Source organism: Brachionichthys hirsutus, unplaced genomic scaffold (genome assembly GCF_040956055.1).
Source record: "Brachionichthys hirsutus isolate HB-005 unplaced genomic scaffold, CSIRO-AGI_Bhir_v1 contig_385, whole genome shotgun sequence".
NCBI lineage: Eukaryota > Metazoa > Chordata > Actinopteri > Lophiiformes > Brachionichthyidae > Brachionichthys > Brachionichthys hirsutus.
In genome coordinates this window covers 130-25,000 of record NW_027180896.1, presented here as the reverse complement: position 1 = coordinate 25,000, position 24,871 = coordinate 130, and the positions used below count along the sequence as shown (strand labels likewise).

Sequence of the window (24,871 nt, the reverse complement as noted above, 5' to 3'; positions counted from 1 at the left end):
TGTGAGTGTGTGTGTGTGAATTGTCTATGTGTTGCTCTGCAGTGAACTGGCTCCTTGTCCAGGGTGTGCCCCCCCGCCTCTCGCCTGTTCACTGCTGGGACAGTCTCCAGCACGACCCGGTAACGGACGAAGCGGTTCAGAAGATGGATGGATGAATGAATGAATGAATGTGGTTTTGGTTTTTACAGCACTAAAAGCCGACATTGAAGACACTATTCCCTCGTTACAGCAATTTACTGTCAGAATATGAGTCTGTGAATCCCAGTCTGCGTCTCCGTGACTCAGCAAAATCAAAGCGCACACTGGTGGCGACCGGCAGGTACATTTCACACATGATTGTAACTCCCAACAGTCAGCCTTCATCTCATATGTTCAACAGCGGGATTGGAGCTCTGTCCTCGCTGGAATTCCAATGTGTTCCCTAGTTTGGGAGAACAGTCGAGGCCTGCTGTACCCGGTACTCTGCTGTACCCGGGATTACTCAAGCTGTTTAACATATGAAAAAAAAACATTCAAGTCAAATTCATTATTTGAAAACATGCACATTCAAAAATGAGTCCTAGAGCGATTCTCACCAGCAGGGTGCGCTGGTCTGAGCGTCAGCGTTTTCAACCACCGGCTTCATGCATTCAAAAGAAACGTGAGAGGAAACATTGGAATTCTGAGGACAACATTAGTGCCAAAAGCAAAGAACAAAACACAGGCGTGGTTTCTGCGTTACAACATGTCAAGGATGAGAGCAAATATCATCACATTCTCCCATCATTGATGGGAATGCAGCTTTTCATTTGGGGCGGGCCCAGTGTCTGACCTGGACCGGCTGTTTATGAGTCGTGAGTATGGTAAACCGCAGGACTCGTCTTCATTCCTGCTTCTCTCTGCAGGCTGAGGACGGGGTCGACATTGCTTGTCCTCTAAGCTGCTGTTCAAATCTACAAAAGGATAAGCCTGAAAAATACTACCTTACTCCAAAGTAACATTGTGTAAATACGCTTCAGGTCACTTTTCTTGCATTGGTTGAATATAAATTTCAGGAGAATCACGGAGGAGCTCCAAGATTCCTGGGCCAAAATCCAAAAAGCATTAATACTGATTTCAGTTCACCAATACTTTGATCCAAGAACAGCAGCAAAGACAGAACGACGACACACAGAGAACATTCCAGGTGCTGACATTATTCAAACGTCACTTTCTGGTTTAAAATTCATACAACATATACAGAAATATGTCACCTGTGCCAAGGTGGATAGAAAGTCTAAGAAAGCACTGACAAAACATTTCAAAAGTCTTAAATGTAAAGCCCAAAGCATTGTTTACCTCTAAGACAATGACCTAGAATAACCATGAAATAACATTCTGTGTGGGACTCAGCTTAGCTTTGCTGAAACCAAACCGCATATCGATGTTTGTTGCGACGTTGTATCGCCACACCTGGAAACATTTACAGCTTGAGTGCGTGTGTGTGCCTGTGTGTGTGCGTTTTGGGTTAGGGTTGAAAAACTCATCTCACACATCTACCAATGCACACAGTTCCCTCTGAGAAGGGAACAGTTAATTTCAGTCCGGATTCTATCCCTGACTGATTCGCAGTGACCTTCCGCTGTAAACTCGACCCTGCGATCCCAGCGATGTTTCATCATGTCAGCTTTCCTGATGGTAGAAAAATATCTGCAACATAAAAAGTCTTAGATTTGATTCATCTCGCCCATTGACCGCTGGGATTGGCTCCAGCTTGGCCCGCGACCCGATAACGGATTAAGCGGTTGGGACAATGAATGAATAGATCTGATTCATTGGATAGATTTTAAGTTTAAATGTTGTGCATTTCAGGGAACAATATATCTATGTTGTGTTAGAGAATAATATTAAAGTTTTCTATTCCTAGAAGATTTTGACGACTGAAAAAAGGTTTCAGAAATGGCCTCAAACACATCTGGGCAAAAAGCATTGCCACGACGACGTCAGCGTGAAATGGTGACGAGTGGTTAGTGGAGTACATCGAGAACAAACCGGACGGAGTGTGCAGGGATGGTCGCTCGCCATGCAACCCCCCCACCTTAACAACGCACATCCGTATGATTATCTTGGATGCTAGGAATGGCCGTTGCTCTATTTCAAGCAATGTTGCCTCAGTGTACAAAGGCAGCAATGCAACAAATGAGAGGCAGTGATTTGGGTAAAGCGTTGTTGTGCCGATTGACCAGAGGCTTTTTCCGGGACCTCCAGATGCGGCGACATCCTGGCGCTCGCTCGTCCGTTCCTGGTTTGTTAAACTAACCTGAACGGAACACTGTGCCCTGAGATGGTTTGGGTTCTTTGTTTGCACCAGCAAAAATCATCGCGCACTTACTTTCAAAAAGCTTTTCTCTTGAAAAAGTGAAACCAGCATCTGAGTATTTGCACAAACTCATTATTTGAGCAGATGAAACCACCTGGAGGTGAAACAGGCGACGCTAAAAGTCTTTGTGAAGGTTAGGACTTAGTTTTAGCATCAGGGGAGTCTGTAACTTTATAACTGCGCATTGGAGACAAAGGCCGACAAGCATCGTGAAAGACCAGTTCATAGTTCTAATTGAGTTACTATAAACGATGCTAACAGCTTTCTTAGCTGACTGATCCCTATTCAGTATGAATAGCCCTGAACCAGATGGATCACGCTGAGCCTGGAGCAGCCTGCAGCCGTTAGCGGTGCTGCCGTTAGCGGTGCTGCCGTTAGCAGTGCAGCCGTTAGCGGTGCTGCCGTTAGCGGTGCTGCCGTTAGCGGTGCAGCCGTTAGCGGTGCTGCCGTTAGCGGTGCTGCCGTTAGCGGTGCTGCCGTTAGCGGTGCTGCCGTTAGCGGTGCAGCCGTTAGCGGTGCTGCCGTTAGCGGTGCTGACATGTCACCCGTGCTGCTGGGACAGTTGCAACAGCGGCCGGACTGGCTTCTTCTGCTTCTCTGCCCATCACAATCCCAGTATTCCCTCTCTGCTGACCCGACAAACTCCTCCACACCAATCCAGCTCCAAATCCTCACCACAGGTGACTTTTCCATTCGGAAGAGGCTAAAGCACTGTGGATCCGCGTCCGAAGCAAGAGTAAAGCATCAAACACAGGAATGAACATCTGGCTGTTTCCACTGCAGAGGTTCGACACAGAGCCCTCTGCATGGGTGCCTGAGATGTCCCACAAAGACAAAGTCGAGCATTTAAACACGAAATGATGTGATACGCCTGCTAATCTGCTGCATTCAGGTGCTGTCAGGAAGCTCCGACATTTGAGACTTACTAGTGGATGCACGGTTTAAAACAATCACAGATTGAGTTTACATTCTGTTTATCATCTGAGGTCAAACCAACATTGCTTTCTGTTCCCAGAAACCCCTTTTGTGAGAGTCCAAGGTGTGTCATGGTTACATCCACGCTTACCAGCTGGGAGTCCCCGTTCAATACTGCTATCGGCTGCGGCTTGTTGTGTCGTAGTGTGAAATGAATGGCAGGAATGTGAATCCCCTCATCTGGTACAGTGACCCACTCGTAACGACGTGGTTCCATCGCGCTGCCCCCCTGGCGAGCAGTGGGCTTTCCGCTCATACTCAGATACCTCACAAATAAGCTTCAATCAGATTGGAACACTAAAAACAAAGCCAATAAGTGAACTAAGGTTGAGTATTTGTTTTTGGCTTTTAGTTCTACTGTGAAACATGACTAAAATACTGAAATGCATAAATCCAAACGTCTGTCTGAGCCTTTAACGTGCCATCCTGTTTTACGGTGAGAATACTTGGTAGTGTGTTTAGAACAGACGTAACTGTGGGAATGTTTAAGAATATCATCTCAGGAGAGTGTTTGTTGGTCCTTCCTCTGCTTTCATTAAACTCTGAGTCCGAGTTTATTTCCTAACAAATTCCCATTTCGCATTTTCCAACCTGTCTGTCTGATTGTTTCCACTTCCTGAGCCATGCAGGGCATTTTCTTTGAATTAAGGTATAATAAAGAAAAAAGAAAGAAAGAGTTGAAGTGACTCCGCCCCCACAATCAGTAAAGTGATTTCTCGCCCCTGTGATATACAACTACGAAACATATATATTCCGATATTTCTCATTGTGTTCGTCCTCATACTGAAGGGCTGGATTGTTCAAAGACAATATTTACAGGTGAAATTGGCACTTGACAAATAACTAAATAAATAACTATATAGGACAACATCAGTAGCTCTTAGGACGCCCTTCAGCATCAGGAAGCGTCCGTCTCCTCCTTTTGATTTCCTTGAGTTCCAGAGCGGCAGCTTTTCTCCGCATGAAGGTGTTTTCAGGAGGCTCGTTTTGCTAACAGTGTTTGTGGTGAGAGTAAATACTGGTTTGGATCCGCGTCCGAACCGCCACTGCATGGGGTTCAGTCCAGGGAGAGCAGCGGCTGCAGGTTGTCCTCCTCACTCTTGACTCTGTCGGGTCGTTTCAGGACGCCTGGTTCCACCACCGACTGGGATCTGCATGCAAACAGAAGAGCAGATGATCAGCACCAGTGTGCCGGGCCCGGTCTAATGGTAGTGATGTGGGGCAGAGGAAGTTCAACATAGTTAAAACCCATCAGCAATCACTGAGTCGTTGACAGCGGGTACGACTATATACATTTATACTTCCTTCTACTTTGTTTGTTTTGTTCTATTCGGGTTAGGGTTAGGGTTGCTTCAGTCATGACCTCTTCATGGTTTTTGGAGAGACGTTTTTCTCCAGGTCTCGCTCCAGGTCTTGCACTGACAGAGTGTAGGACTCTGGACAGTAGTCGGTCTCCTCATCATAGGCGTGGTCCAGCAGCGTCCGCGCCCATGTGCCCATGTCATATGGTGGCATCATCCCACCGAGCTCTGACGGCAAGATCTCAGGATGGATCAGCTGGTGGAGGCTGTTCAGGTTGTTGCCGTGCATGAAGATCTGGAAGCAAAAACATGTTAGTGGAGGGATTGGTCTTTTTCCAGACTCACATTATTTCTTAGTATTTTGGGAAATTAAGAACACAATGATTGAGAATTTTAATTTATGAAGCTCATTTAACATAAAAAAGCTAAAGGTGGAAAGAGTGTCTCCTCAGTAGCAGATAGTTCAGTTCATGTATTGCTGCTGTACGTGTGAGTGTGTGTGTGTGTGTGTGTGTGTGTGTGTGTGTGCGTGTGTGTGTGCGTGTGTGTGTGTGTGTGTGAGTGTGTGTGTGTGTGTGAGTGTGTGTGTGTGTGTGTGTATCAATGCATCTTGATTTGGGAATAAGAGGAAACCACAAGGAGGATAAAGCGACTGTCGACAAGACGATTGAGGTCGTCTGGTTTAAAAGAAAATGGATGGGTGGATGGATGAATGGATGGACGGATGAATGGATGAAGATCCAGTCTGTCCCAGTAACAGTTGATAACAACAAAGAAATATCTGACTTGCTTTCGATATTCTTGGGTTTGCTGAAATGAAAGGCTGTTCAAACGGACTCTTTGCAGCACACACATCGTTTAGTTGCCATGGCGACCTGTCATGTGCGCTGGCCTTACCCTCTTCCTGGTCTTGTCTTTGAGGAAGGGCCGTATGACGGTGTAGAGAGCGTGGATGTACCAGGGCTGGTTCACAAAGTGGATTCCTCCAAATCGGGCAGGAAAACTGTCCTGTTGGAAAGATAACCATTGAAGGTAACTACAGGTGAGAGAAGATCATTCCGTTAAGGTGACCCGTGCTCTTCGTCTTCCTGAAAAGGATGTCAGTGTTTCTTTTTGAATCGTCCATCGTCTTGAAAACAGATGTTTGTACGTGATGCCTTTTTCTTACTGGTAGAAACAGACGATGATGGGTTCTAACCAATAAAAACTAAGATCTATAGCTTCTCTTATCACTAATGGAAAAGAGTCAGCTTCCATCAAATAAAAATCACCTGTGTGAGTTTTCTGCCCCTTTTGATGAGATTATTTATGTACATGAGCTCTGATTTTATAGATAGTAGGAAATGGTCCCGTTATCTTTGTGTCATGCCGCTGGACACACTTGTAATAATTACACCCCATTCGGTGTGTGTGTGTGTGTGTGTGTGTGTGTGTGTGTGTGTGTGTGACATAACTGAGCTGGCTGTTGAAGTTGGCTCAGGGCAGATATTTAAATGCGTGTCAGCGGTGTGAGAGAGAGTGAGACTGGGAGTGTCTGAGCTCACACCAGGTTTACGTCAGAGTTTGACTGATATGAATCCTAATAGCCAAACTTACTGCCAGTGGCCTTTTCTGCTCCGACTGTCCGACATGTTCAGATCACATCTGTATGTAGTCCATCCTGTTTTACAACCAGACGGGGTTCAGCAGAGCCCATTCCATGAAATTAAAGTCTTCTCCTGTCACGGACCAAGGCAGGAAAAAACCCAAACGCAGGACAGTAGAGTGGGAATCCAAAAAAGGGAGCTTTATTTTTCGTTACCGGGTAGTCAGTCCAAACCAGCAGACAGATCCCAAGGGGCAGGCAAAGAGACAGAGTCCAGTAAACAGGCAGGGTCGAAACACGGGAGGTCAGTCTGAAGTGCTGGAAGGTAGTGAACATGCTCACAATCTGGCAGGGGTGTGGTGTGTGAGCTGAGCATATGTAGAGTCCGGGCTGATGACTGATGATGACGGGAATGAACTGATTGCAGGAGCACCGGGAGGAGAAGACAGGGAGAGTGGGGGAAGGATGCAGGCCCGCCTCAAGGTGTGACATCTGCAAATTCCAATTATCAATATAACCTAATAAAAGTGTGGAACTAATGATTAGTTGACCCTGGAAACTCTTACTGAAGTATCAGCCATGCAACAAACTGAACGATGCAGAAGAAAAATCATTTTATTTGAAGTAAAATATGGGTATGTATGAATATATGACTTGGACTTCTGTGCTAGTCACGTTGAACCTCTGGCCGGGTGAAGAGAGGGGCAGAGCTGCCAACTGATCACTACCTGGTGGTTAGTTGGATCCGCTGGCAGGGTAGGAGGCCGGACAGATTCGGCAGGTCCTTATTTTATTAGATCTCAGTGCAGCCTTTGACACGATAGATCATCAGATTCTGTTACAGAGGCTGGAACCATCAGCTGGCGTTAGAGGATCTGCATTGAACTGGTTTAGTTCATATTTATCTGATAGATTTCAGTTTGTACGTGTTCATGATGAATCTTCTATGTATACAGAAGTTAAATATGGAGTTCCACAGGGCTCAGTGCTTGGACCTATTTTATTCACGCTGTATATCACATGTGTCAAACTCAAGGCCCAGGGGCCAAATGTGCCCCCCCCCCCCTCCCCCAAGTCATTTTCAGACCATCTGTCTCACGTGTTCTTAACAGCCCACATTTGTTGGTTGTTCTGCAGTTCTGCTCCTCTCAACTGTGACAAAAGAGTTTTGAACAAAGTTAATGCCATAACTTGTGTTGGATGATATTTTTTTATATTATTTACTTGAATAAGTTTGATTATTGATCGATTGAGTAGTGTGGTTTTCTTAACCTGATCAATTGAAAGGATTTATGCGCTCAGGTTCAGCACTGGAGTTCCACAGAGCTGTCCAGTGCTGAACCTGAAAGTGACGTCTTTTCCGTGGCATTGACTCGGGGAATGTTCTTTATCTTTCCCACTTCGGTTGGTTTTTTTGGTTTCTGCATGTCCATGACAAGACAAGGTGGTGGCTTTTTGGTTTTGCTTTGATTTTGTATCGATTATCTTTGTTCCTGCGTGATGATTGCATTTGAATGGAACTTTTCCACATTATTAGATGTTAATTTATTTCCATCAGAAACTTTGGTTCATACTTATGATTTTTCTCATTTACAGTTTGGCTTTATCTCTAACAATATTTAAGTTACAACCTTTTAAAAAAGTGATATCAAAACTGAATATTTTATTGTAATTACTGTGGCGGCTAAAGAGTTAAATTAAATAGGTATCTAACAGCATGTTAAGGAGTAGTTACATTTATTTTACATTAAATGACATTACATTTACTTACATTTTTTACTCTGTTACGGTTTACATTTGGCCTTTGGAGGGCAAACATAACGTTAATGTGGCCCTTGGAGAAAAGGAGTTTGACAAACCTGCTGTATATGCTTCCCTTAGGTAACATTATTAAGAAACATAGCATAAATGTCCACTGCTATGCAGACGACACACAACTGTCATATAACTGTCAGTTCAGCCAGACAAAGTCGATCAGTTTTATTTAGATTTAATAACAGGAAGTTCTTTGTCATCCAGGAGTTAATATCCTTAGGACATATCTGAAGTCTAACTAACTGATCGGTCAAGTTTTTCCTTGCCTCCATCTCCAAGGTTCTTGCTCTTGTGGGTCACGTTGGGTTCTGTCTTTCCCTACATTGGTGTATAAAGATACCAAGATCCAGGTAGGAGGGGAATGAGCAGCTTGGGGGAGGTCTGTGTTTGTTGTGACGTTGTATCGCCACACCTGGAAACATTTACAGCTTGAGTGCGTGTGTGTGTGTGTGTGTGTGTGTGTGTGTGTGTTGGGTTAGGGTTGAAAAACTCATCTCACACATCTACCAATGCACACAGTGTTTTTCTAGTTATAACATTAATCCTTTTCATTTATCAGGTTGAGAAAAACACATTACTCCATCAATCAAACTTAATCAAGTAAATAATATTAAATAAAAAGTAGAGAAAAATATCATCCAACACAAGTTACTAACTTTGTTCAAAACTCTTTTGTCACAGTTGAGAGGAGCAGAACTGCAGAACAAGCAACAACTGAGAGCTGCTAAGAACGTGTGTGGCAGATGCAGCATTTTACAAAAACAAATGTCTGCACACAGCTCTCGGGGGCCACAAACAATGACGTGGGGGCCACATTTGGCAGTGCAGCAGGAAACATTAACTGTGAGTATTTAAAATGAACAGCAGCTCAATCGGCAGGTTGTTGTCATCCACTTCAGAATACTTCCACAGCGCAGACAGACTCACGCGACTATCTTCAAGCAGCTTCCGTGTTTAGCATCATTCAACCAATAATGTCACAGGAAGTGATGTCACGCCGCACGCATTACCATCTCTGTCTGGAGTAGAGAGGTCTCACTCTGTGCCACGGCGTAACTCCAGATCTGATAACAAATCATGACAATAACAATCCATAAATATCCGAGTCCTGATCGGGAGCTAACGTCCGATTCCGATCGAGTCCGCAAGCTCGTTATCGGGCCCGATTTCCGATCACACGATCGGATCGGGACATCCCTACTATTTACCGACACTCGGCCACTGAGAATCTACGTGGAGGTTTACTCCACCTCAACTATAAATGTGACAGATCAACAAGACTTGGGGTTCTCTCTTGGATGGACCCTGGTCTAGGTTCGGTTCTGAGACAACTGAGAATACTCTTTCATTCTGATTGGCTGAACTCCAAAACGTTTGTCTTGTGTCATTTCTGGAATCAACAAGCACACGTGTCACACGTTGGGAGTGACGAGACGATGTCCAGTGGCTTTTGGTTTTGTCCTGAGATGCTCTTATGTCTTTCATCTTTTTCTCCCTCTCCGTTAAACAGTTTTTCTGTCGCGCAGCAGACTGATGAGCTCTATCTACTCTGCTCCGTTCCTGTCACTTCCCATCTACAGCGTGATGAAGAAACATGCCCTCTGGTAAACAGGCAGGAAAGACAGAGTCCAGAAGAAAAGAGGACTTCCATTGAAGTGCTTTTCTTTGCAGGATATTAAGTGTAGCCTGGAGTGACAACCATTTTTTGCTGCTGCCTTGTTCTATACAAAAGCAGCCTTTATGAGACGCCTGAGTGGAGACAATGCTGAAGGACAACAAAGCAACAGTGACAGAACGAGATAGAAAACACAACAGAAGTGTTCACTCACTACTGTGGGTTCACATATTCAACCAGGCTTCACTTCCAGTCCCGTCAAAGACAAATGGTTGCATTGCTCAGTTTACTCAACCAATCAGAACTTCCATCCCTGTCTGCATCCTAAACCTTACAACCAATCAGGCCATTCCCGACTTCTCCATAGCAACCATGTGCTGTTTGTTCTACTCCGGAATATTTTAGTAAAGGAAATACTTTTTCTTGGCAATGCAAAGTCTAAACTAGCTGCATAGCATGATGCCGATCATTGTTCCAAGTTCATATTGGATGCAGCTCATTTGTCTCAATATGCAGATGAACATCAAATAGCAACGCTTTGCTTGGTATTCTTCAGAATGAAGGCTCATAGCAGGTTAGTGCATAACTAGAACAGATCAGAGCATGCAGCAGATTGTGTAAAGATGCCTCAGAAATACCATGCTATGCTAATATATTCTAATGGCCAGCTCTTCCTGTGTACACCAGAAGACAACAGCTTTGTAATATAAGGTATCAAAAGTAACTGCTGTTTGTCTCCTTCTAGAGGTTAATACACTTATTGGACTTCAGCCTCTGCCAGCTCTTAAAATACTGGCTATTAGAAATAGGATCGGGATTGTGGTTTGCTCAGACGTCCTTTAAAACAGAAAGTGCTCTCGTTCTACTCAAGCCTGTGCTACCAACCATTATCTACTACTGACACATCCCATCTCATTTCCACACCTACTTTCAGTTTGCTGGTTTTTTTCATTCTGATTCTCTCTATTACATGAGTATCAGCTGAGTGTGTACAGTGGAATGCTTATGTTATGTTCCTAGGGGGACCTTTTGGAGTGTGACACTCACCGGGTCTAGTGCAGGCTGTAGCCGCATGTGTGGGGATGTGCACAGTGTTAAATAGAGTTCATATCTGTACACTAATACGGTTTCCCTATATTTTCGTACAGGAACATTTGATTTTTGAGCAGACGCACTGTGGAAATCTGTAAATATGGGAAAATTAAAAATAAATCAAGGATTCTGAATATGAAAAAATATGCCGTGAAAGGAAATGTTATCGAATCTATCCGCAGTTAGCAGACAAACTTCTCATTTTACAGTTCTGCTGTGGTCGGCAACGCGCAGGAGCATTTCCATTGAAAAGTGCAGCGTGCCGTATATTCTGACTCCGTTGAGATATGCAGGGGAAATGGGAAAATGCGCTATGTTCTTGTTTGTAGTCACCAGCTATTGACTTACAGCACGGCTAATGCCAAGATTGCGTACATTATTAGTCTGCTCTCTGAATGTGCCACCGCTTGGGCACACACCACTTATTCCAGCGGTGCAGAAATTCTGAATTTATATCCATTTTATTATGGATCTTCGTAAAGTTTTCGACAACTCCGTCCGGAGCAGAGAAGCCAGTAGCCGCCTCCTCTCTCTAGGATGATGATGTGATGGATTAGTTGGCTGCATGGGACAAAACCAGGTCACTTGCATAAGATCAGCACATCTGGCAGATATATTTCAACATTTGAATGACCTGAACACACAAATGCAAGGCTGAGATGAAAACCGGCTCACAAGTGGCTCTCGCTATCCGTCTACGTAATTGTCTCAGGGAGAGACGCCGAGAGAAAGCTGAAACCAGGGGAACGCGTTTTTCCATGAGTCCGTCCGTAGTGAAGAGGGTGGGTTCAAGTAACCTTTCCGCTCCGGAACCTCCAGCTTCTGCCACCATTCCCTCTTCCTCCGTTGGTGATGAACCGATGCAGCTGGGAAGGACCAGACTCTCCATGGCAGAGCGTCAGCATTGATCCAGCAATGTCTGTGCATCTACTGTGGCGATCAGGGTCACCTCACCTTCTGCCCCCTACGGCCTAGAAGACCGACTTCGTCAGTCACGGGGAGGGCACCAATGTATCGGACCGCATCCTCCCTCCACACCTCCAGTGGAGTCTCAATCCGAGCTATAATCCGGTTCCTACAGGACTCTGTTCCAGTGCATGTTTTGGTTGATAGTGGATCCGATGATAACTTCATTGACTCTGACAAGCCAAGATAGTGACTAGAGGGATCTAGAGTCCCAAGGACGTCCTGGCACTAGATGGGAGGCACCTATCCAGGGTTGAATATTTAGTCATGCCATTCGGGCTCACCAATGCACCAGCAGTATTTCAAGCATTAATTAACAACCTGTAAAGAGACATGTTGAATCGGTTGGTCTTTATATATCTCGATGACATCCTGGTCTTCTCCTGCAACCTGGACAAGCACATTCAACAAATCAACGCTAGTCCTCCAAAGGCTGGAACGTATACTGCTAGATAAGGCTGAAAAGTGCTAATTCCACACCACAATCTGTCAATTTCCTGGGACAGATAAAGGGACACATCAAGGCTGGTCCTGCTAAGGTTCAGGCAGTAGCTCAGTGGCCGGCTCTCACTTCCTGTCAACAGTTGCATCGGTTTCTCGGGTTCGCCAACTTTTAGCAGTGTTTCATTAGAAATTACAGCCAGGTGGCTAGGCCTTAAACGAGACTCACGTTGATCCAGAGACCTCAACAAAGCAGAGTGATGGAGAGAATGTGGAAAGGAGGTGAAGAATTGTGTGCAGGCAGGCTGGATAGGACGTGCTCTGTGATAGGACAAAGGGACAAGTCTACAAGACAGTGGTGAGGACAGCCATGATGGACGGCTTAGAGACAGTGGTGAGGACAGCCATGATGGATGGCTTAGAGACAGTGGTGAGGACAGCCATGATGGACGGCTTAGAGACAGTGGTGAGGACAGCCATGATGGACGGCTTAGAGACAGTGGTAAGGACAGCCGTGATGGACGGCTTAGAGACAGTGGCTCTGAGGAAAAGACAGGAGGCGGAGCTAGAAGTGGAGGAGATGAAGATGCTGAGGTTCTCCTTGGGAGTGACCAGGTTGGGCAGGATTAGAAATGAGACAATAAGAGGGACAGTGAAGGTTAGACGTTTTGGAGACAAGGTCAGAGAGACCAGACTTTGATGGTTTGGACATGTCCAGAGGAGAGACAGGGACTATATCGGTAGAAGGATGCTGAGGATGGAACTGCCAGGGAACAGGACTAGAGGACGACCCAGGAGAAGAGACATGGACGTAGTGAGGGAGGACATGAGAGTGGCTGGTTTGAATGTGTCTCTTGCTCTCTCTCTCATGCGCTCTCTCTCTCCGGGGGAGGGGCGTGGACCTAAGCCGCACACGCACTCACACACTGAGCTGCCTATATTAATAGTCATTTTTAACTGTGTGCAATGTAGAACCGTATTGAATCCAGTTACCAGTACACGTTCACCAGGGCGTGAACCCACGTCTATTCATGACACAAGATCGCAGCAGCGTCGTGATAATGTCAGCAATCATTCAATAAGTGTACAGTGGTACCTCTACTTACGAATTTAATCCGTTCTGGGAGTAGCTTCGTAACGTGAAAACTTCGTAAGTAGAGACGCATTTTGAATGTAAATGCACTAATCCGTTCCAAGCCCCGCAAAAGTATTGTAACGGTTCATGTTTTAGGAGTGTTCATTATTCCTACGCTGCAGAGAGTCCGCAAAGGCATCCAGGGAGGAGGGGCGGTGTGTGTGTGGGGGTGCCGCGAGGAGGAGGAGGAGAACGGGAGAGCTGCGGGAGCTACGCAGCTCTCCCGTTCTCCTCCTCCTCCTCGCGGCACCCACACACACAGAGAGTTACCCGTCGTGTGCTTATTCCAGCGTCCGACGGACGCTACATTATGATATTTTTTTAAAATATTAATCTACCTGTTAGCTGTTACTTTTTGTCCTCTTTGTTTACTGGTCCTTTGCGGTGTTTTCTGCCTCGCGTTTCTTGAAAAACTGATCCGATGACGTCTGCTTTTGCCGGCTTTTGACAATCCGTCGGAAATGTGCGAGGCAGACGTCATCATAATGAGCAATAGCCCGACTTGTCAACACTTTTTCCGGGCGACACGAGGGGGACACGAATAGCATGCTGGGATACACGCATACGCAACGGGTTGCCAGGCAGATTTTAGGCGATAGCCAATGGCAGAGCAGCTACGAGCAGCTATTTTTGACTTCGTATCCTGAAACGCCTTCGTAACGAGAGGCAATATTTTCCCATTCAGATACTTCGTAACCTGAAACTTTCGGATGTAGAGACATTCGTAAGCTGAGGTACTACTGTATATATATATCAGCTTTCCATACATATATATCGGCGTTGGGAATATATCTTGGGAATATATATATTGGCGTTCGGTCCATATTCTCAAACTTCACTTTTCATATATATATAATATAATAATTTCCTGAACGGCTTGCCATAATATATATAAAAATGTGAATTTACACTCCAATGATTTTATATATATATATATTACCATTGGAGTGTAAATGATCATTTATCACATGATGGCACGTTAAATAGTGATACTTTCTTATTTAAATTTAGAACAGTATTTTGTGCTCCGGAGGATCTACACTGGGCCAGGTTACTGGGTCCGGTCTGGTGCCGTTGACCCGAGAGTCCAGAATGAGGGCTGGAGCTTAACAAATGTTCTCTCTCTGCCAAACACAAGTGGCGGGGATAAATACGCAGAGACCAAGGAACGATTTGGCTGACTCTACCGTTTGATCAATGTATTATTTATTCCTGAAGTAAGAGAAATATATAGTCAGAATTCACTCAATCTTGAAATTCCTCCTTTGTATTTGTTTGAACAAACGACCTGCGCTTGAGCAGCTTTTGAATATTGGCAGAGAACATCAGCTGCTGGCAGCTTCTTATTGAACCAGCTTTGAAACCTCTTGACAGTCAAACACTGTAATCTATTTTATTGATGTGGGAGGAACGGCTGCTGTCCTCTTCCAGCTGCAGTCTAAAGATAGAAGGCAGAAGGGAACAGTTCTAATCAATACTTTAACATTTGTATAGAGACAAACATGATCAACAGCCTTGTCAACACAAACCAAATCCATTTGTTGTTTACACACTGTTATCAGCAGGAATGAAATCTCAGAGAAATGGACTGAAAAAAATTACATTTGTTTTATTCTAAAAATCAAAACTGAACAAACTCTTTGTTTTCGTGATGCAGCATTAAACCTGTTATGTTGAACTGATTTTGCTGCCTTTCATGGTTCATAATAGAATTATCTGGTCTTCATGTATTACACATAATGATGTGAATAAGGATTATATCTCACCAGAGTATGTCAGACAGCTAACGCTTATTACTGGAAAGATATTTTCCATTCGACTTGAAAGAATTAGAAATCTCCTCCCGGTGTTTATACAGTAGGTCAGACATTACTGACGCGGTTACTGTGGGGGTGTCTGCATGTTATGGGGGTTCCATTCTCATTTGTAGCCCTTTGCCACATGGCAACCTCACACTCTATCGCCCTATTTCCTGACATATTCTAGTTAATAAAGGAAAATTAAGTAAGTATTAAGTATTTATTGAACTTTCTGGCAAGTTTAAAAAAAAGCAGAAATGTTATATAAACTTGCAAATCTGAGTTTTAATGGGTATATTTTTTGCTACATCCAACATTCTTGTGCTTGCACAAAGCAAATGCATGTGTCTGATTGAAGTTTTTTTCCTGAACAACCGGGTGTATTCAAAGCCATGATGTCGCGGTGTCAAAGGTTAGAGGGTTGCAATACATCTACTGGTGCAACCAAAGTGCTGGATCGGCCATGTGCTCCTGAGATATTTCACAGGGTAACTACACATTTTGAATTATTGGTAGTACAAGATACCAAAAATATTCAGGTGATTGCCAATGATTAGGAATTATAAAATCTATTTGCTTCCGCTTTGCAGGTCACGGGAGTTGCTGGAGCCGATCCCAGCTTTTCTATGGCCGAGAGGCAGAGTACACCCTGAATGTGTTGCCAGCGTATCACAGGTCCACACAGAGACAGAAAAACATTCACGCCACACGCACACACTACGCACAATTTAGAGTAATCAATTCACCTAAATGACATGTGTTTGGAGTAAACCCAGAGAAAGCCCACGCAGAAATGGGGAGAACATACAAACTCAACACTGATACGATTTGAACCTTCTTACTGTGAGGCGACAGCGCTAACCACTACACCACCGTGCCTGCACAAAATTCACAGTCAATTTCTAAAATCCTTTTATTGAAAAACAATAGCAGCCTTCAGTACGGGGCGTCTGACAGCATCTAGGAAGAAGAGAGAATGATGAAGACATTTCTGTCTGCACGCAAAAACACTAACAGGCTGACAAAGGAGAGCCCATCTGGAGGAGAGGGCAGAGCAGATAGCACGGCAGTCCAACGTGTTGCCATAGCAACATGACGAGGGTGGGATGTAGCAGGAGGGAGCCTGGGAGGGAGGAGGAAGATAGAAGGGGTAGAGGAAGGGGTACGAATCAGATTCATTACTTCAGTAAAAGATTCAACTGCACATTTAATTAATACTTTGTTGCAAGTAAAAGTCCTGGAAAATGTTATTATCTGAAAGTGTCAAAACAAAAAGCAGTCAGGCAGAGTTGTTCACTCGAGAATAGACAAATCTCTTATTGCTGGATCATAATGGAAAATATTGTATGGAGTCTAAAGTGGAGATTAGGAGAGGTTCGATTCAAAAATCACAATCTGCTTGTGAACTGCTTACCAACCGCGTTATTTATTTTTCGTCGGCTTTCTTTTTTTCCTTCTCTGTTGATGTTGGCTGATGACATTAGAGCATGTGGAAATACAAAAAGCAACTTGCGTTCCAATCGGATTGTTCTCATTGACGCTGAATGGCCACAAATCCAAACACACACCATGTAGGACCACAGATGAAGGTGATTCGATCTGATTGGAAAGACTTCACGCGGCCCTGGTTTAACTTCAGATTCCTCACTTGAGTTTTAAAAATATCAGTCAAGATATTTCTAAAACTCAACTACATAACAGCATGAGGGCAGTTTCTGTCATTATTTTATGTTTTGAACATCCTTTTGTGTAAGTCATACAGTCACATGCATTCAATGCAAGACAATCAAATCGATGCTGATCAGCTTACTGCTGAAGTAGGATATACCGTCTCCCCCTTCGGATACCCAGATGTGATCTGTTTAGTAGGGATGGGACGAAATCAAAATGCCGCGTTCAGTGTATAGTATACTGTTGAGTTGTGTAATAATGTATCGGAGTATGCAGAAGAAATCCAGGATGCTTCGACATTTTAAATCCCCTGTGCGGCAACATTTTGGATTTCCAGTGGAAAAAAAGGATGGTAAAATATTGGCAAACAAGACACAAACAGTTTGTAAACACTGCAAAAGAATAAAGCCATATACCGGAGCTAACAAGAGCTGCATGCAAAGACATTTGTTGAACTACCATAAGAAGCTAGCAAAAACACCTCCGAAAGGGGAAAAGACATTGACAAACGCCTTTGCGTGTGTCCACCACCCTATCAAGTGCAAGAAAGTAGACATGCTTGTATTTCTGAAAAAGAACACGACTCTTAAGAATCTGAATCTGAATCAGTTTATTGCCTTCGTCAGTGAGGGTGACTAGGAATTTTCCTTGGTGAGGAATATATATGCTTCCCTTAGGTAACATTATTAGGAAACAGAGCATAAATTTCCACTGCTATGCAGACGATACTCAATTGTACCTGTCAGTTCAGCCAGACAAAGTCGATCAGTTGGTTAGACTTCAGACGTGCCTTAAGGACATTAACTCCTGGATGACCGAGAACTTCCTGTTATTAAATCTAAATAAAACTGAGGTTCTGGTTCTTGGACAAAAGCATCTCAGAAATGTTTGTTCTAGTGTTGTAGTTGAACTAGATGGCGTCTCAGTGTCCACCAGCACCACTGCCAAGAATCTGGGGGTGATCTTTGATCAGGACCTGTCATTTCAGTCCCAGATAAAGCATATTTAGAGGACTGCGTCCTTTCACCGTTGCAATATTTCAACAATCAGGCACCTACTAACCCAAAAAGATGCAGAAAAGGTAGTCCATGCCTTTTTAATTTCCAGGCTGGACTACTGTAATTCATGACTGTCCAGTTGCCCCAACAGCTCTATTAAACATGTTCATCTGATCCATTCAACTGCGCATTGGCTTCCTGTTAGAGGACAAATTTAATATAAAATCCTTCCGCTCACTTTTAAAGCCCTCAACAGCCAGTCCCCTCCTTACCTTACAGAGCTCATTATTGTGACAGCTTGAGGTTCATTTCCACACTAACTTCCCCTGTATTCTCAGATCCACCTCCTGCAATCAGTTCATTCCTGTCACCTGCAACACATCTCTCATCAGCCCGGACTCTACATATACTCAACTCAGACACCACACCCTTGCCACATGATCCTATACATTCCAGCACTCTTCCTGAGCCTGCCTGCCTGCCTGCCTGTGTATCGACCCTGCCTGATTCCCAGATTCTGTCTACTCGCCTGCTCCTTGAGATTTGTCTCCCTGATCCCTGGAACTGTCTCTGTGCCTGCCCCTGCCCTGCTTTGTCTGCTGATCTGGAAATGATGTAATTTCTCATAAGAGAAATTAAAACCTGCAGCTTTAAAATAGGGTTGAACACTGGAACAGCGGTCAGATGGTGGAAGGTTGTGACATCACAAGATGGATCAATAACAAGGGAGCTGCTCACCTTCACCTGTTTACAACATTCGTAGACACTGCAAACATGGCCAGAATTTTTTGTATAATAATAAAAAGATTACAAAAATGTTTCTGTTCTTTAAATGCTCATTTAAATGTAACTGAAATATTCTGGTGCAACAATAATAAAAGTCATAATTTAACACAACAATGGCATTTTAATGGATTTATTTTCTAATTCTCATTTTCCTTCAAAGAAAATACATGTATCCTTTTTATTAGATTTATTTTTCATAAATCATTTAATTTTCTTTACTGCCGTGAGAATTTAGATACCGGTAATCTATTGATTTTTACTGGTAAATTGTTTCTTTGGAAAACATTTCACAAGAACATTTGGGAACATATTGTGCTAAACAACCGCTCCACAAGTGTATGGCTGTTTATGATAAATAACTGCAGTCACATTGAACCAGTAACGTGTGATGAAGTTGATGCTGGTTACAAATTTATGAACTTGACCGAGTAGATTATTCACCATTTGATTGGCAGCAGTTCACGAGTTACGTTTAAAATATCATATCACATTCTTCAGAGCAGTGATTTTCAACCATGCAGTGTGCCATGAGAGATCGTCAGGTGTGCCGTGGAAAAACAAATTCCATAAAAAAAAAACTGAACTATGGTAATTTTTTTCATATAGCTATAGTAAATAGAGAGACCGAAAGACAGCAATATGGTCTCACTGCTAGCATGGTGAGGAAGATCTGGAGAAACAAAGAGGAAGCAGCAGCAGTGGAAGATATAAGTGATGAGTTGGTGATACATACAAAAACCGGCTGAGTGATGAGTTCAGGTTAAATTACTGGTAATCAATAAAATACAATGAACAGAAACTGTTCGACTGCCTTGGAGATTAATCTGATTCTTAACCAAATCTGTTCAGTGACTCACTGTGGTGGTTTAAAAACTGCATATCTGAGCCTGTGTTCATTGTGTGGGAATGACTCATCTACTATTCTCACATACTGTACAGAGGGGGCAATCGTCCGTGTGTGTGTGTGTGTGTGTGTGTGTGTGCATAAACGCATTTTTGCATATTATATACAGTGTGTTAGTTATTAGAACTGCTCCAACAGTTCTTCCCTCAACTTTAAATCTGCCTTTAAGTATCTTTATGATGAATATATTATTGTCACATATTTTCTTGTTATTGCAAAAGAATGAGATTTACAATACTTACAATATAACAATTTAAATGTGTAAACAATGTATAAATGGCTAAAAATAAACTGCCTCAAATGGCTGGACTCTGGTTCCTCAAACTAGAGAAAATAACTTTGGACTATTTTCAGAGGATTTAATCACAGCTGCTGTTCTATTACGGATTTAGGGCAATCGGACAGTGTATGTGTGGCCGACTCAAAATAGACCATGTGTTCATGAAATCTAATGTCTCCGAGTACAACGCTGAACTGTTTTAATAAGTTTTGGCACAAAAATTGAGAGATCTCGAGAGCAAGAGCTATATTAGCATCTGTCAAGGCCTAAGGCAGGTAAGAACCCAAACGCAAGGCGGTCGAGTGGAAATCCAAAAACAGGTTTTATTGTCAGTTACCAGGGAGTCAGTCCAGATCCGCAGACAGAGCAGGTTAGGGGCAGGCAAAGGTAAAACACCGGGGGGTCAGGAAGGTCAGGCAGACAGATCGGAGGGGGCAGGCAAGTAGACGGAATCCCAGAATCAGGCAAGGTCGGTACACTGGGAGGCACGTGCAGGAAGGGTGCTGGATGGAGTGGGGGGAATGACACAGGCCCGCCTCAAGGTGTGACAGAACCCCCCTCTAGGAAAGGCACCCTACATCCCCCCAGGCCGGCCAGGGCGGGCCCGTCGGAAGACCCGGACGAGTCCAGGATGCCCCACGCCGGGACCCACGAGCGCCGGACGGCGTAGGCCGGCACCCCACCGACCAGCCGGGTGGGTGGAGGGGGCCTGGAGGCAGGCTGAAGCGGGCCTGAGCTGACCGGTTTGATCCTGGAGACGTGGTAGGTCGGGTGAACCCTCATGGAGCCAGGCAGGCGGAGGCGAACGGCAGCGGGGCTGAGGACCTTGGAAACAGGGAACGGACCAATGAACCGGGGCGCCCGCTTCCTGGAGTCCACCAAAGCGGCAGATCCCGGGTGGAGAGCCACACCTGTTAACCAGGGGAGAATCAAGGAGCAGGGGTGCAGTGAGGAATGGGCCATGGTTCCAGGAGACCCGAAGGAGCCTGATTCGAGCACTTATCTTGGGCACAGACGGGGCAGGCGGCGACAAAGTCCCTGACATCCTCCTTATAAAAGGCCACCAGAAACGCTGCTGGACCGAGTCCAAAGTATGTTTTACCCCTGGGTGACATGCCAAGCAGGAGGAATGACCCCACTGAAGGGCTAGTGAGCGGAGCCCGGGGGGAACGTAAAGGCGGTCTGCTGGGCAGGGGCTGGGAGGAGGGTTCTCCCTGTATGACTGCCTGACTTTCTCCTCCACCTCCCAGGTAACCAGGCCCATGATGCGGGCAGGCGGAACGATGAGGTCAGGCTGGAGGGGTTGGTGGCACGGGAGATCTCGTCTGGACAAGGCGTTTGGTTTCGTGTTGTTCCATTTGGGGCCCGTAGCTTGGATCGGCTCGGTTAACGGCTCCATACCTAGTCCCAACTGGGTGGCCACAGCGATGTCCAAGAAAGTCATCATCTGCGCCTGAGTCGATGAGAGTGAGCATCTGTTGATCCCCTCCAGGAAACGGAGCCGGGCTTGGGTCGTAGGCCGAGGGGGCTTATTCCAGGTCGAAATGGCCGGGCTGACCACAATACAGGCAGCAGCTTTGATGAAGGCGACGTTCCCTCTCCTCCTGTGAGAAACGAGCCCGGCCCAACTGCATGGGCCGGATGCTTCATCGTCAGGTTGCTGGTTTTGGTTTTATTTGCTGGATGGAGTGGGGGGACGATGTGGCAAGGGTGTGGTGTCTGAGCTGAATATATATAGTGTCCAGGCTGATGACTGATGTGGTGCAGGTGATGACGGGAGCACAGGTGACAGGTATGAACTGATTGCAGGAGCACCGGGAGGGGAAGACAGGGAGAGTTAGTGGGGGAAGGACACAGGCCTGCCTCAAGGTGTGACAGCATCAAAAAGAATCCTTGTTTGTAGACTCAAGGAAATGTTGGTTTTGTGTTCATCATGGGGTTTATGGACAACAAGGAACGCATTGCCATCATTCTTTCCACCAAAGTGTGAGATAATGCCCAGATTCTCAATCATTCGACTTGTGCATTTTATTTATCAAATCAAATGATCACGTCATTGATTTCTTCTGTTTTTTGTGCAAACTGATGAGCAGCCAGTTGTGCGAGCTTTACACACCTGGGATTGATTCAAAACTCTGCTAATAGCGCCAATCAATAATCCAGGCTCTAATCTGTGTCTGGAGGACTGTCACAAGTGTGTCATGCATGGACGTGTCACGGTGCACTGGTGTGAGTCAGTCCACGAAGGAGGACTCTTTACCTGCCCAACGCTTCACCTCAACTCCTTTCTGACTGCAGGGAAAACATGGAAGCGTCGTGTTTATGAATACCTGACTGACCTAAATATTGCTGTACTGGAACAAAACACACTACGCAGTGACTTTATTTATGCTCTTGAAGTGTTTAATTTATCATGACGTCTATGTTTGTATTATGTCTAAATATGCTATGAGTGCAGCTAGGACTCCTGCTATGACTGTGCTATGTGCTATTACTGTTGCTATGACTCCTGCTATGACTGTGTTATTACTGATGGTATGACTCCTGCTATGACTGTGCTATGTGCTATTACTCTTGCTATGACTCCTGCTATGACTGTGTTATTACTGATGGTATGACTGTGTTATGACCATCTCCAGACGATGCTGACAACAATAATGGCACAATGTGCAAACGGTTGGATTAGCAGGTCCATGGTCCAACGGCCATCTGTATGGGCTTGCCTGGAAGATTCAGCCTGCTCTGGCGAGGGTGCAAATGCAGGGGCCGTCTTTCATTTTGGTAGCCCCTCAGTGGCCAGCAAAGTCATTGTTTGATGAGATAATCCGCTGATGACGATACCTTAGCAACTTTTTCTTCTTCAGCCTTGGGGAGTAAAAGGAGTACCCATGGAGCTCTGGCTGCTTCAGGTCCACCTCTAGAAAGGGCCATTTAAATAGACGTGGGTCTGCCCTCAAGGGGTATGACCAACCAGGAGTCTGCATGCCTGCAATGAACACAAGATGTACTGCTACAATTAAGCACAACTTGTGTTCATTCGATGTTGTCTTTGATGGAGCTACGCTCGGCGCTCGCCCCCGGCACACACATCTTTCAAGCAGCTGAGGCCTGTGGAGCGTTCCCCAGGTCCCTCGTGGGACTTTTCTCTTTTCTGATAAATGGTGATCTTGACCAGCAACAAGTAACAAAGTGTTTACTTCAAACCTTAAGACATTATCTGGAGGTTTTCCTGAGTGTTCTTGACAGAGGAATGGACTGAAGGTCCGTCACCGGTGCTGATGCCTGAGACTAAAAAGGTTTCTGCTCTTCGAGTGTGAGTGTCTGAAGTTGCTGATTAAACTGTCCTGAGTTTCCTCTAAAAACGTACATTTCACCTTGCAACATGTTTTAACATCTACAACCAGTAAACTACAGAGGTGATGGTTAGCTTCGGTCAGCGTCTTCAGAGATGGCCCGACGGTTCATTATTAAAGCTGTTGGCCTTGTTTCTGAGACTCGGTGCTTCATTCAATAACAGATAAATCGTAGAACGTAATATCCACTTTTATGATGCAGCTCAGCCTTCTTCCTCGTCACAATCACATCTGGCATGGGCCCAGTCCATAACTGTCATCGTTTGACAAACTCATTATGAAACAGCGCCGTTCACGATTTGAATTTTGAAGTCAAATGCACCAAAAAGCTTCTGAATCATAATCTCTTTGTTTCAACAAAAGGGAAAAGGTTCCCTCCTTACGATGACTTGTGGTCAGATGATTTTTTAAACCAACACCCCCCCCCCCCTCACACACACACACCTCCTGGAAACACTTCCCTTTAGATTCAAGTAATGGAACCGAACAAAGTTGGCAGACGTGTCACCCCCCCCCCCCCCCCACCCCCCTCGACACACAAACACACACACACACACACACACACACACCGCCTTTGAGAATAGTTTCAGGATTGACATTATGAGTGTCCTGATTACTCAGACACAAATCTAATGAGGACCGTCACATTCATCACATTTGTCCCTCCCCCTCCAAGAAAAGGAATACGAATCCTGATCAGAGTGAGAACCGATCCGACGACCAATACAAATCACTTCTTTTTTCGCACCGTTTCTCTGCTAAACGAGGCTTGAGAAAAGCACCCAGCGGTGTCTAATCAAGATGGAAATGCCATTATGCCATCCGTTGCTCTTTAAACAAGCTCACGGCTTTAACGCAGCGCTTGACTCGTCCTTAAAGGGAAGGGAGTCCTCTATACTCAAGAGCGTCTCAATGAGGGACAAGACTATTGATTCCCAGAGGCTTTCCGGCACCGTAAACATGTACAATGTAATGTTAATTATTAATGTCAAGCAATGCATATATTTATTAACAGAAAAAATGACTCGGTTGTGAAGATTTCAAAAATATCATGGTGACATCTTAAGATTTAAAACTTTCAACTTCACAGAAAAAAGCAGAAAATCTTCAAATCTGAGGAGCAAATATTTAAACATGTTGTTTCTAAATAGTTGATGAAGAAATGCCTAATCAATTACTTTTAACTAATCACAGCAACTGCAGCTCAGCATAAAGCAGGACTGAGGAAATGTAATTTCGATCATTAGTCACGACTGTAATTTAACAGATTATTTTGGGGGGGGTGGGAGTCCATCTCTAAATAGGAGTGTGAAATAAACCAAAAATGCCTGTGCGAGATCAGAGATAATAACCAGCTGTGGCATTAAAGACCAACCAATGATGATTCAAGCCCTCCACCCAACAGCAGCGTCAACAGGGCCTTCTGGCGCGGCGCTCACCTGCAGTCCCTCGATGGCCAGCCGCAGCATGCTGGGAGTCAGTTTGGAAGCCTGCTTGAAGGTGAAGTTACTCCAGTCGATGATGAGGATGAAGCCATTGATCTGCAGCTCCGGATCTTCTATCATTGATTCCAAAGACAGCAGGATGGCCCTCAGTATGTCCACAAATGTGTATCTGGAGAGAAATCAGTGTTGTATGATGACCAATGAGCAAACGCTGTGTTGTCCACTAGAACACCAAACTTGAGGTCATTCGAAGCAGCGTCTTCAGAAGATGCTGACTAATTGTTTAACACAGGAAAATGTCACACGTTTTAAAATAAGTCAGTATTGATGATCAGAATACTTGACTGTCAGCGAGAGTTTCATAAGCAGCTT

At 44.7% G+C, this 24,871-nt stretch overlaps 1 protein-coding gene across 1 annotated transcript; it reads right to left on the bottom strand.

The window, feature by feature from the left end:
- Positions 1-4,370: 4,370 nt before the first annotated feature.
- On the bottom strand, positions 4,371-24,668 carry LOC137916869 (clavesin-2-like; the record flags this gene model as incomplete). The annotated part of the gene is made up of 4 exons (XM_068759835.1): positions 4,371-4,464; positions 4,677-4,909; positions 5,512-5,622; positions 24,494-24,668. Coding segments are annotated over 4 exons (613 nt in total), but the record flags the coding sequence as incomplete, so codon positions are not given.
- Between the last annotated feature and the right edge of the window lie 203 nt (positions 24,669-24,871).